General features: G+C 40.8%; 1 protein-coding gene across 4 annotated transcripts in view; it reads right to left on the bottom strand.

Annotated features, from left to right (window-relative positions):
• The window catches only part of LOC138043491 (NFX1-type zinc finger-containing protein 1-like), a 38,330-nt gene that overhangs the window by 9,861 nt on the left and 15,969 nt on the right, over window positions 1-12,500 (bottom strand). For all 4 annotated transcript variants that reach the window (XM_068889780.1, XM_068889782.1, XM_068889781.1 and 1 more), the window contains 10 exons: window positions 11,298-11,350; window positions 10,516-10,673; window positions 9,761-9,982; window positions 8,122-8,401; window positions 7,148-7,804; window positions 5,864-6,237; window positions 4,996-5,203; window positions 3,611-4,011; window positions 967-1,861; window positions 1-564 (listed from right to left, as the gene is read on the bottom strand). The exon at window positions 1-564 is cut by the window's left edge and continues 441 nt beyond it. In XM_068889780.1, coding sequence (XP_068745881.1) covers window positions 1-564; window positions 967-1,861; window positions 3,611-4,011; window positions 4,996-5,203; window positions 5,864-6,237; window positions 7,148-7,804; window positions 8,122-8,401; window positions 9,761-9,982; window positions 10,516-10,673; window positions 11,298-11,350 — 3,812 coding nt within the window. The remainder of the gene's footprint in view (window positions 565-966; window positions 1,862-3,610; window positions 4,012-4,995; window positions 5,204-5,863; window positions 6,238-7,147; window positions 7,805-8,121; window positions 8,402-9,760; window positions 9,983-10,515; window positions 10,674-11,297; window positions 11,351-12,500) is intronic.

The raw sequence follows: 12,500 nt of genomic DNA, 5'->3' as shown, positions 1-12,500 counted from the left end.
TTTGACGCTTAACAGCATTCAAATCAGAAACGATCTCCTCGTATCTAACACTGTGGAGAATGCGAGTTTCGCACTTCGGACATTGCTTTTGTTTGATTTCATGTTCGTCGCCCTCACCGCTAGACCCGGCTATCCATAAGTCCAATCTATTTACTTCGAACACATGGCCACAGTCTGTCAGTTCTACGAACATAGCATCTTTTTCACTGTTTCTGAACTCTTCAGCGTTGCAAACGTAACATAACCGTGGACAAACGTCTCCACAGATCCCAATACAGGAATGACCGCAGGAGAGCTGTTCTTGACAACGTTTCTGGCACTCTTGTCTTTTGCTTGGCTCATCGTAACATTGGTCGTGTTTGTCATGTGGGCATTCTTTTTTATTGCCGCCAAATTCTCGACAGGGATAACAACATTTTTGTCGGCAGATGCGGCACGTCTTTGAACAAGGTGGACAGGGCCGAACGCATGCGTCCTCACACTCATGGCCACAAGGTAGGATGCGTTCGCATGGATTACGGCAAGGTTGATGAAGACGCCCTTGTAGACACGTATTGCAGTTTCCTGTTTATCAAGAAATGAAAAAAAAAAGGCATATTTTACGATCGGTTTTTATTTTAATTTCGCATGATATCCCCGGTCTATGGAATCAAGGTAACATCGCTATCGGAAGATTCGTTTCAACGCCGCTTCGACAAGCCTACTCAGGGCGGTAAAACAACACATCCCGTGAAATTCAGCACCTCTTTAGCGCTTGATTGATCAAGATATAAAATTGCTTTCAAAAAACAAACCAGGGAGATGGATGTTTTAGTGCAACTGAAAAAAATCCAAATGGGTCATCTTTCATCCAGTTCTTTCTCTACCCATCTCTTCGGATCGTTCTGTCGCCACTTTCTCAACCGGTGTATAAGGACCTTCAAGATCTATTGAACATTATCTTTGACAGTTCGATCATGGCCTTACCTTCACAAAGGTGCCCACACTCCAGTTTACCACAGGGTTCTGTGCATATGATGGCGGTTGGGGCCATTGAACACTCCGCCAAACTGGTGTGTCCACATGGAAAGGCTTGTTTTTGCACCAACTGCTTGCAGTTGAATTCGGAGGGATCCACTGAACAAGGGACTTGCTGCTCGTGATTACATTTTGGAATTAACTTTGGCACTTTAACCATGCAGGGACCGCAATCTTCACTGCACACTTTGCCACACAAATGTCCACTGTCACATGTTCTGGTGCATGGCATCTGGCATGCGTATCTTTCTTTGTGCTCGGTGTCTACAGGATGACAGAGGTGTGGACAACGGTGTTCACAGTCAGGCATTTTATACTTGCATGGCTCATGACAACCCCCCTCAGGAGCATTTTCAAAATCTTCTGCTTTTGATGCTTCAATAACATTTTGTGAGTGAATCTGACAAATAAGCTTTAGGTGTTTTCCCAAACTTTTTTGTTCGCGTAAGTTTGAAATGATTTTGGGCCAAAGGCCAGATGTGTCTTGTTCTTCTAGAAGCTTGGCGTTTCCTATGATGAAGAAACCTTTTCGTGCTCGAGACAATGCAACGCAGACTCTGTTTTCGATTTTAAGAAAGCCAATCCTCTTACTGCGAACAAGCGACAGAAGAATAATGTCACTTTCTTCTCCTTGAAAGCTGTCTACTGCAGTAAGACGTACGCCTTCAAACATGTCCTTGTCTTTCGACATCTCTCGTCGCACGTTAAGAAGCTGTCCACTGTATGCCGTCAAAACTGCAATCTGTTCCCGCTCGTATCCTTGTTGAATCAGGTATCGGCACAAAGCGGTCAGTAGTTTAGCTTCATGGAGATTGGATTTACTGCTACCTTCTTTGACGTGATCCTGCAAAGATATCCATCATACGAACTGGTAAGCTGGCATGGAACTTACACACTATTCGCAGAGTAGCGCATGGAGTTCCTCTGTCGTGTATCATGGTTGGGAGGGTAAATGCTCCGAGATACTAGCTACATCAAGCTACTCTAAAATCTGAGGGTAAATAAAGATATGATATGATGATGATAAGTTTCTCATAAAGATTAAATGAAATTCCCGAAGCTCTAGGTGCCACATTTTGTCGCTGCATGGTGGCATTAGACAGGAGATTTTCCCTGAAAAGTAGTTGGTTTGATTTAACATTTGGACTTGGAAAGAACTTATTTCCAAAAGTCAAAGCATGTTACATGATTATCACCATACACGTCGTGTTCAATGAGCATCGAGGCAACGTTTTCCAGTGGTTAGCTTACCCTAAGGGAACCAAGTTCAAGTACCTTTCAGACCACGAGCATGCAGAGGATTTTCTTCGGTGGACGCGAATTCGACTCCACCGCGTTTTGAAGAAAAGTCTTCATCAAGTTTGGTTTCTTATCGCTGATCTATTTATCTAAAAAATTACTTTCTGTATGTTGGCCCCGCAAGTTTTAAGCAATAATGCCCCTTTATACGTGTATTTAAGTTATTTCAATAACTACATTTTCCATAAAGTACAAAACCAGAAGAGAAATTGCAAACCGGTACTCATTTGAATCCTTCCTTGGAAAGTATCTTCTTTAGACACTCGACAATGTTTCTTGGACTTAGAGTATCTTCCTTAAAGGAAACCAACACTCGAACTGCAGAAGGGTGCGGCGCCCGGGAAATTTGATAACTATAATATATATATGCTATTCCGTAACTTATTCACTGTCAGGAGCCCATCGATAGGAGCCTTCCTATGCACTATATCCTTGAGTCTACTTTTGCTCGTATCTTTCAATTTTTTAAAACTAACCCAAAAGTAATTCTGGGTCAGATTTGTTAAAAAAAAAAATTCAAAGAAAGCTTTTGTATCCGAAACAGAGATAGGATCTCATGAGTAGGAGATTGCCTATCCCACACAAGCCCTATGAGTCAGCCTTTTGCGCGTATCTTTCTATTTTTAGAACAAAAAGAGTTCTTTGGCTCTGCACACATTGTTTAGAATGGCCAACCCGAATAAATTTATTTTTGAATAAAGACAAAAATATCACAAAAAATGAATGCAAATTGTGCAAATTTATGGACACGAGTCTCCGGCTGAAGGATTAGAGTGGAGGTTCCCCTCAGCAAAATGCAGTTACCGAGTAGAATGTTGATCGTAAAAGCAAATTGAAGGCTTTAATTAAACAGAGCGAGTTTCAATCGAGTGTCGTAAAACCTTCGCCAATAAAAAGGAAGGACAATCCAGTAAACCAATGAAAACTCGAAATAATTACACGTAGCTGACACAAAGCGCGGGAAAATGTGCACGCTCGAGCCACGATTGGCTATGGTGTCACTTTTGATTGGTTGAAAAGTGGCGCGAGAACTTTGAACTAGTCACTGATTGAAGACAAGTAATGCAAAACCAAAGCAATTCGCTAATTACTTTGGACACTCAATAGACCGTATTCGTATTCTCAGTATTGGACTGTAACTAGCTTGCAATGGAGCCTAATGCGGGGGAATATATTAAAATGTATTTGCATTTGAAAAGATTCCCCCGCATTAGCCTCCATTGCAAGCTAGTTCCAGTCCAATACTGAGAATACGAATACGGTCTATTGAAAAACGCTCTAAATGATTTCTAACCTCAGTCTCCGTATGATCCAGGAAAAACAAATTCCTTTCCACGCCCTTCACGTTTTCAAATTCCAGTACAGACGGGTGATTTCTAAGTCTTGGCTCGACGTATATGTGGTCCAATAGAGTGGCGATTTCTGGTCTCATTCGATGCTGCAAACCAAGTCTAACGAATTGTATTCCATTCTTCACCATTCTCTCGAAGAGGGACACATCTAAAGCAAACTTGATCTGCAGATCGTATACAGTGGGATTTGGACGGAGCTGCTGGTGGTCACCAATCAGAATTACATGCTGACATGCGGGAGTTAAAGAGGTGACGGTGTGCGCCTCAAAAACCTCAGCAGCCTCTTCAACTATAGTAATCACTGGTTTCAGATCGTGTAAAACGCTGCGATTTTTCGCAGCACCTAAGTGCAGAAATGGAATGGCAAGTGAGCCTAGTTGTTAATGCTACACTGCGACAAAATAAGTGAGATAACAATTTGAAAACAGTAATGAGACCTCCACAGAATGGCCAACTCGTTCTGTAATCCAGAAACAAACTGGAATTTGAAAATGTTAGTTTAGACGCAAATCCACGAGTCCAGGGCCCAGTTGTTCAAAAGAGCATTAATCATTAATAATTAATCCTCTATTAAATTCCCAAGTCTTGTCATTTTATCCAGAAAGAAAACGGAAGCTTAACGTCGCAAGGATTAGCTTAATCATGCCTTGAACAACTTGGTTCAGAAGTCCATGAATTGGATCTTACAACGGGCACATCTGTTTTACGATTTCTGTCACGCGTATTGTCCCATTATCTGATCAATGTGCTAAGACTTCGATTACGTAATATACGTGTGCATAAATTAAGTGAAAATTATGCAGAAAATAGCAATAAAAAACAACCAAATTTCCAAAGCATGGGCCTCCGTACCGGAGGAAACTGTGATGATGGCGTGCGGATATAATGCTCACTGAAGTTGGTTGGAGCTTCATCGTCCCATTTAAGTTATACATAAAATGCAAACAGAACGAGGAGAAAAAAACACATAAAATCTAGTCCACAATGTCAAGCGCGCGAGCTTGTGTCATATGGAAAGTCGCATAGTTTTGATTTCGTTTGCATTGGGTTTAAGGAAACCCCGGCTCTATGAAGAGAGGAAGGGAAAAGTGTATCCTGTTTTGTTTCGACAACTCTTGAGTTTTGTAATCTGGTTTAAATTAGAACACAAGACACGGGACCAAGTACTTTAATTTTCGCGTTTTTATCACATTTAAACCGTTTTTCACCATTTCGTGTATCCCAGTAGTGGTAACACAGGTTGATATTATATGTCTATAGAACAGGGTCAATGGGAAATTTCGAATATTCTCACGACATTTTCCAGCCTACGATTATAAACAATCACCTGTAGTAGTCATTCCAACGACATCAGCGTTCTTGAGAATTTCGTAATCTTCTTGATTTCTCAGTTCTTGGAGCTCGTCTGCCATTTCATCAAACATCTCCTGGAACTGGAAGATGGTTTGATGACAGCCTTCACATGCGTCATGAACCCATCTGCGGTACAGACACCAGCGATCCGATGTGTCAGCTATTTCCCACACATTTTCAACCTGAAAAAGTGGTAAACATGCATCGAATCGTCAATGACTCTCCAGCTAAAGGACGATGATTTACCAAGCTTTTGCCGCGGGGACAAGGATTACTCACTGGTTCTTGTACTGTTAAATTAAACCCGCTGTGTTGGATCCAAACATTGATGTCAGTACGTTAAGATACCCGTTCTCAACCTTGCCTATTACACCAACCTCTCTGTTCTAAAGGTTCGAGGGCTTTGGTCCCAAAACTGATTGGGATGATCCATGTTCATCGGGCAACTCCTACGGATGCGCCAAAATATCTTGTCGATTAATAGTGGTTTATTGAGATCGCCTTATAAATATAAGACTTTTCTTTCAGTCTTCTCTTTTACCGGCGAAAGGTATTTATTTCTTGTTATATTTATGGTTGTTTCTGTTGTTGCTTTTAACAAAAAAAGAAATAATAACGTGACAATAACGGAAGATTATTTTAACAAATCGCTTACGCCTGCTAAGCCTTTCGTTTATGTCATCTCAAACTATCTGCTCTTGCTGAAATAATGGGCTACAGTAAAGCAACTGTAACTAAAAAAATACCCAGAAAACCTTTTGCGATTGTCCCATTTACTTATCCCTTTCATTTACTGGAAGCCTTTCTAGAAACATGCACAGGTGGATAATTACAAAACTGACCTGGGCGGCTTCCTCCTTAGTCATTACGTCATCTTTCTTGAGCTCTTTCCGAATTATATCCTTTATCTTCTTTCTCATAAGGCGAGCATTCTGGTATTGAAAACTGCCCCATTCGGCACGCATCTCGGTACCACTCGAGGTCGCTTCGGTGTTGGGTTCATCTGACCCTGGCCTGGGATTAAACTTTATAACTTCGTCAGTTTCGAGAATCCTTTGATCTTCCAAGACGTCAGCATCAAATTTAAAACTAGGGGACTTCCATTTCTGATCAGTGTTAATTCCTCTGTCTTCGTCATTTTCACTTGGCTCTTCGTCTACTTCTTCGTCTCCTTCCGGAGTTGCTCGTTTGTCCGTGCAGCTGGTCATGGTGTTTCCTTGGAATTGAAAAAAAAATACTAAATAAGATTCTTGGTTTCCCTTTTGAACAGCAAAGTTTGTTGAACTTCAATCCAGGAGGATAAGTTAGGCAGACGAACATGACTGCCGTAACTGGGTTTTGCAACCAATCACAGATATAACAATACTGCAATGTACAATGAGAGATTTTTTGTTTTCGTCCACCAACATGGCGGCGATGACGTAACGTGAAAACCACCTATTGATGGTTTTCATCTGACGTCACGGCGGCCATGTTGGTGTACAGAACAATCCGGTGAAATGAATTATTAATGAGAAGGGCGGTGATGATCGTTACTTAGGCACTAACAATAGAGAGGCCCTCACAAGGGTTTTTGGGAATAAGAGAACATGGATAATTTGAAGTGGGGAACAGGGGAAGTAAGACAAAATATCTTTGGGAACATAAAACATTTTAGAGATCAAAAAGTGGGAAAAAGTTTGGACGTAATTTCGGAAACGAAACTCCCCCTTCCTCCTTCTCCTCCTTCCTTCCTTCCCCAAATGGGAGCTGGTTATTTTGAAAGTTCGTAATTTGCTCTTTGAAGATGTTCCGGAGAGACTAAATAATATATAAAGACATACATCTGAGCTGCGGATAGAAACATGAGAAGATTTTTGGAGAACATCCCATTTATGAAAACTACTCAGGTAAGCACTTAGCAGTAACGAAAGGGAAGCATGAAAATGTCTTTCATATACGTTTGGTCTTATTTATTAGGTCTCTTCGTTCTGCCTCTGCAATTAACTGACACATTGTTATTCAATTTCGTTGCTCTTAAATGTGATGATGATCCTTGAAGTCCAATTTTACTGGTTTTGCTTCCAAATGCAGCGCAATATTTGTAACATAAACATTTTTTTAAAAGTAAGTTGTATTCTGCTTACCCAAGTTATGTGAAATGGCTCCAATTGCCTGGATGTTCTCGGAAGTTAGTGCTTCGCCGTAAATGTGCAAATGGGAAACTCTCACTGAAAATTTGTTCTCCGAAGAACTGCTATCAGTGACACTAATTTTTATATCGAACTGCGTCGCCAGGAAAAGACCTTTGCCAATGTTAGCACTTTTCACTACACTTCCATTGTGCCACAGAATAGCCATTCCCGTTTCGAAGTCGTAAGAGGCACCGACAAAGTTCCACTCATTATATTCCAGTACTTTCGCGGTAATTGGCATCTCCGCTGGCATAAGATCTCTTTGAATGAAAGAGGCTGTCAGCTTTCCTATTTCATCGTCAAATTCACAAGCAAGCTGCACGCCCAACCCATCAGGATGATAGCTTATCATCATCCTGCTTTCTCTCAAGGGATAAATAAATGCAAGCAAGGTGATGGATTTTTCAGCATCCACAAGGCCACCACTTAGGTTTGGAATCACGATGAAGGAATCAGAAATGTCCTTTAGTTGTAATGATCCTTGAGGGTGTCCCTCGGGTCCGGGTCCCGGATAGACATCTGAAACGATGGCCATTTCCTCTTGGGAAAAATATTCCAAGTGCTGACAAGCGGCATTTAAAGGGAACATGGCAAGAGGTCTTGCAAAGCCTATGAAATAGAAGAGCTTTAAGATAACTATAACACTTTTAATTTATTGTTTAAATTAGAACTCATTAATTGGATTGGCCAATTAATAAAGCTAACATAAATGCACCGCAGAATTGCAGAATTCTGTGCAGATCATATCTGCCGAGCCAGACTGAATCCAATTTATATTCCTTGGTCTTGGCAGTTGAGTGTAATAAACTTGCAAAAAACAAACAAACAAACAACCGCTGCACAGAACTTTCAGTTGATGTGTACTGGGTTGGGTTATATTGGGCATTCCCTCCAGTTTGGTTAAGCCAAGGCCTATTATATCTTACCGTCCTGGTATGGGTCCATCGGTGGTACAGGGAGTCCAAGCCACTCTGGGATTATAGATTCCTTTGTGTCTGTCAATGCGTGATTTGAGCCTTTTACAAGGGAATCGTATTGCAACGATGTCATGCTAGAGGCATATTCTTTCAGCTCAGCTTCGTGAAACACCCTTCTTTTGAGTTCCTCATTAATTTTGTCGTGATAGACAATGAGTGCTGCAATCTCGTTCATTTCCTCTTTAATCTCCGCGAACGCACAGCTGAGAGCTTTGGGCATCCGTTTGTTCTAAATGCAGAGGAATGAAAGTAGCAATTTCTCAAAATACAAATAATAAAACTTCAAACTGAGATTTGATTGGAAGGTTTCATCGGTCCACATGAAAGAAGCTTACAAGAATAAATAAATAATTAAATACAAATGACAACTGGGCGAACATTTATTGCCTCATTATTGATGTGGGTGCTCATGCAATATGTTTATTTTTTTCCCAAAAAGAAGACGCTATGCGTATGTGTGAATTTATTAAAGACATTAACTAATTTTTATGATAGCCTTTGAAAGAATTTAGACACCGATGCTCCTTTTTGTAGGCTACCTAGTGCAACCCTAAAAGAGACCTTCACGGCCATATATGATTGCGTTTTTCCCAGAACACCCTAAGTGAGACCAAAATCCGAAATTTATACCCCTAAGCGAGACGACGAGCATCCCTTCCCTTTTTATAAGGGAATCATCCCCCCCCCCCCCCCCTTGCGTAGAAATTTTGATTGACATCAAGTCATGGACGTAGATCATACCCAGGATGTAGACCCGAAGACCTTTCATGTAACAGGTAAGACTAGGTAATTAATTACGCAATCAAAGCTCGTCGGCGAATGTCTTAATGACAGATCCGGACATACAACACTCAGTTTGTGAGGTCATCGGGTAAACCATTTTGCCGCCAGTTAAAATTGTCTTTTTACTGCAAAGTACTGCAAAGCTCGACGACGATGGCACCTTTCAGAGCGAGATTGTCAGTATTTTCTTGTTTAGAATTGAAAATTTCTCGCCAGTCTTAAAGCCTGGCCAAACGCTCGCAAACTTTCAACGCAACATCTTGCAACATTGTTGATCACAACATGTTGCATACGTTTGGCCACCGTGTTGCAATATGGTGCAACATGTTGGATGATGTTGGATCAGATTTGAAAACGGTCAAATTTTTCGTGCAACCTTTCTGATGTTGCATGATATTGTACTCGTTTGGCCACGTTCACGCAACAATGTTGCGCTAAGGCATGCGCGTTAGGCCCACTTCTTGTGCGCCAGGGGCCTGGGGCACATGAACATTGACATGTTGCGTTGAAAATGATGAAAATGTTGCGTGCGTTTGGCCACCCCGTGTACAACATGTTGCAAGATGTTGCGTTCAAATGTTGCGAACGTTTGGCCAGGCCTTTTTTACGTGGATTTGGAATATTTTTTTAACCGAGCAACCAATGCAATGTGACCTTTCTAGATTTTTTTACCTTCAGTAGGTAAAATGAAACCCGAGATGAATTTACCTCGGACAATTTTTCCCTTGGTGAATCGGTTTTACCTTGGTAAAAGTCTGCAGTGTGACCACGGCTATTATTGACAGAGCATCGAAACTTCGTTTACCTTTATCATCTCTTTCTTCAATATTGACAGACAACGATCTTTCAATTTCTCGCTCTGGCTTCTTCCTCCAACGCGGATAATTCCACAAGGATCCGAATGGAACTCGAGAATCCCCTCCAGGAACTGGTCAAGAGCATGGTTAGTGTAGCAAACTACAAGAATAGGCCCGCCAGTTTCGTTAATAGACCAAACGTTTCGGTTGTGCAAGAGCATCTGGACTATCTGTGCGCACGAGAATGGAGAAACTACTCGATCATAAAACAGTTTGTGTCTCTCCAGAAGACCGCAGTTGTCTCAGTATGCGATAGAATGGGGAATATCACTTTACGGCATTGTCTAGGTTTTAGAACTGCAACTGCTACATTTGCCGTCACGTTTGGTAGCTACGATTTTGCAATTAGCGGGAGCAATTTCTTGTGCGGTTTCCTTGGTTGTGGACCAGTCCGATGCCTTGAGGTTATTAGTCCCAATCTGATTTGCCATAATTTGGCGGGACCTGTATTTTACTTTTAGATAATACGAAATTGGAAAGATCGAGACTTCTGGTTATGGAATTTTGTCTGGCAGAGGTCCTACTTCGTTTAGTTTAAGAATTACATGACATTTATAAAATTCTGCTTCTTTTTATGCTTTTACCAAAGAGACAAAATGCACTAACTAAAAGGGGCGCTGAATTAAACTCATCATGTTTTTCGTTCTGGATCGCGACGTTCGTAATGTGTCGATTTTGGTCTCAGTCAGTCGCAAATGAATACCTTTAAACCAACGTAGGTCTTCCCTGTGCCCGGTGGTCCTTGAATTATCGCGAATTCCTTAGTCAGCGCCAACTGTAGAGCTTTCAGCTGTGAATCGTCGAGGTTCAAATCTGACGCAGATGGCCAAGAAGCTAAGTCCAATACTTCTGCTTTTGGACCTATAGTGAGGGTAGAAAGAGGTAACGTCAGGTAAAAGGGATCATTTCAAACAATACTGATTTGAGTTTATATCTGAGGCATGGGGATTTTGCGTGACGTCACAAATCACGACTGCGCGGGACAACCATTAGGGGCTTTACTGAAATTCTTTGAGGTCCGAAATTCGTTCCACGGAGGCAAAGGAGTCTTTCACATTAGAGTCGAAAAAGGGAGCAAGTTGCACGAATTCTCCAATTCTACTCTCTATTTGTTCGTCAAACCGATCTTCCATTGGTACCAATGGCAGGATTGGTACCAAAAGAAAATGATTTCATTCCAATGGCTCTATTGGTGCAAAACAAGTTCGCTTTTACATCAAGTAGAAACGCACTAATAATTATTATGGACATTCCTCGTTCTATAAGCCAACCACACAAAAAACGTTTGCTTTCACCAATAGAACCATTGGAATCACCACTAACACCAATGGAGTCTATTTGTGAGTATTGGACAACCCTCAGAGTTTCATATTCACTTTGTCGGATTAAACGTTGAAAGCTTAACCGTCCACTAAGATAACTTGATGGTGTTGCGAGGAACCAAATTGTGTCCGTCGCTGTTGCGTTTCGTGTCTGAGCACTTACCCGAGTCCTCTTCATTGGATTGATCGTTCCCTTCGTCCAGATTTGGATTTGATCTATAAAAAAAATCGAAATAAAGGACTCATCCCCACCAACATTGTTGTTACATCTTGAAGGAATGTTTAATTTAATTTAAGATTGGACAGTGTTGGGAATTCTATCAAATACAGCAAATACAAGAGGGTCTCAATGGGGTAGTGGCCGTTTTACAGTTAACGGTTAATTTTTTCATGTTATGGTTAACTGAAATTTTAATAATTAAGTTCCACTGATTTACATTATAAAATAATAATTAACTGGAAATATAATAGTTAATTTCCATTGGTTTTGGAGCATCACAAAATCATGAAATGTAAAGAGAAAATTGCGAGAGCTGTCAAAACGTCAAGGCTGTCTAGTCTGTCAAAGTGCGTGACGTGTGGTACGATCCATTTTAAAGACACATCCGCCATTTACGACGTTTTAAAATGACAGCAATTAGCCGAGTTAGTTAAACGATACACAAATGGAGTTCTTTACAAGACGATTGAGACCTTGAATTTGTGCTAATATGGTTTTCAATATGTTTCACGGTTAAGGGTTAAAATTTAAGCATGTACCTCCTGGGCCCGGTTTTTCAAAAGCCCATTAACGCTAATCCCAGATTAGAAATTAAGCAAGGAGATTATTTCTTTACTTGCAAATGCTGTTCAAACTCTGATATTCGGCAAAACTTTACATTAGAAGAAGAAAAACAGGAAAAACGAGAACAAGCAAAAGGAACTTTCACCAAAAAATTGAAAACATGAGACAAAAGTTTATGCTAATGCTGGATTAAGTTAATCGGCTTTTGAACAACCGGGCCCCGGCGGTTAAATTCTTTGCCCCATCGAGAACCTCATTACAAGTACACTTGTTTGGTAAGTGATTTCTATTCTAGCCTAGTGATTATCATTTTCAGTTGCATTTGAGCTATGTTGCGTTTTACTAATACTCACAAGAAACTCAGTATTTTTATGGGCATCGAAAGATATCCATATCAAGATGGTGGTCCCTTGAGGGTGTGAAAGTGAACATAAGCGGTTGCAAAATTCATCGGTTAACACTGTTAATTATGTTTCAGAGTTATTCGTTAGTAGGAGTTGTTTCAGAAACATAAACAATCTTTGAAACTTATTAAGACATTTAAATCATCTAGTGTTGATTGTCGAAAATGAACAACTGGAC

Source organism: Montipora capricornis, chromosome 3, assembly GCF_036669925.1.
Source record: "Montipora capricornis isolate CH-2021 chromosome 3, ASM3666992v2, whole genome shotgun sequence".
NCBI lineage: Eukaryota > Metazoa > Cnidaria > Anthozoa > Scleractinia > Acroporidae > Montipora > Montipora capricornis.
The sequence above is the reverse complement of the archived record's forward strand: the minus strand, read 5'-3'. Positions and strand labels throughout refer to the sequence as shown.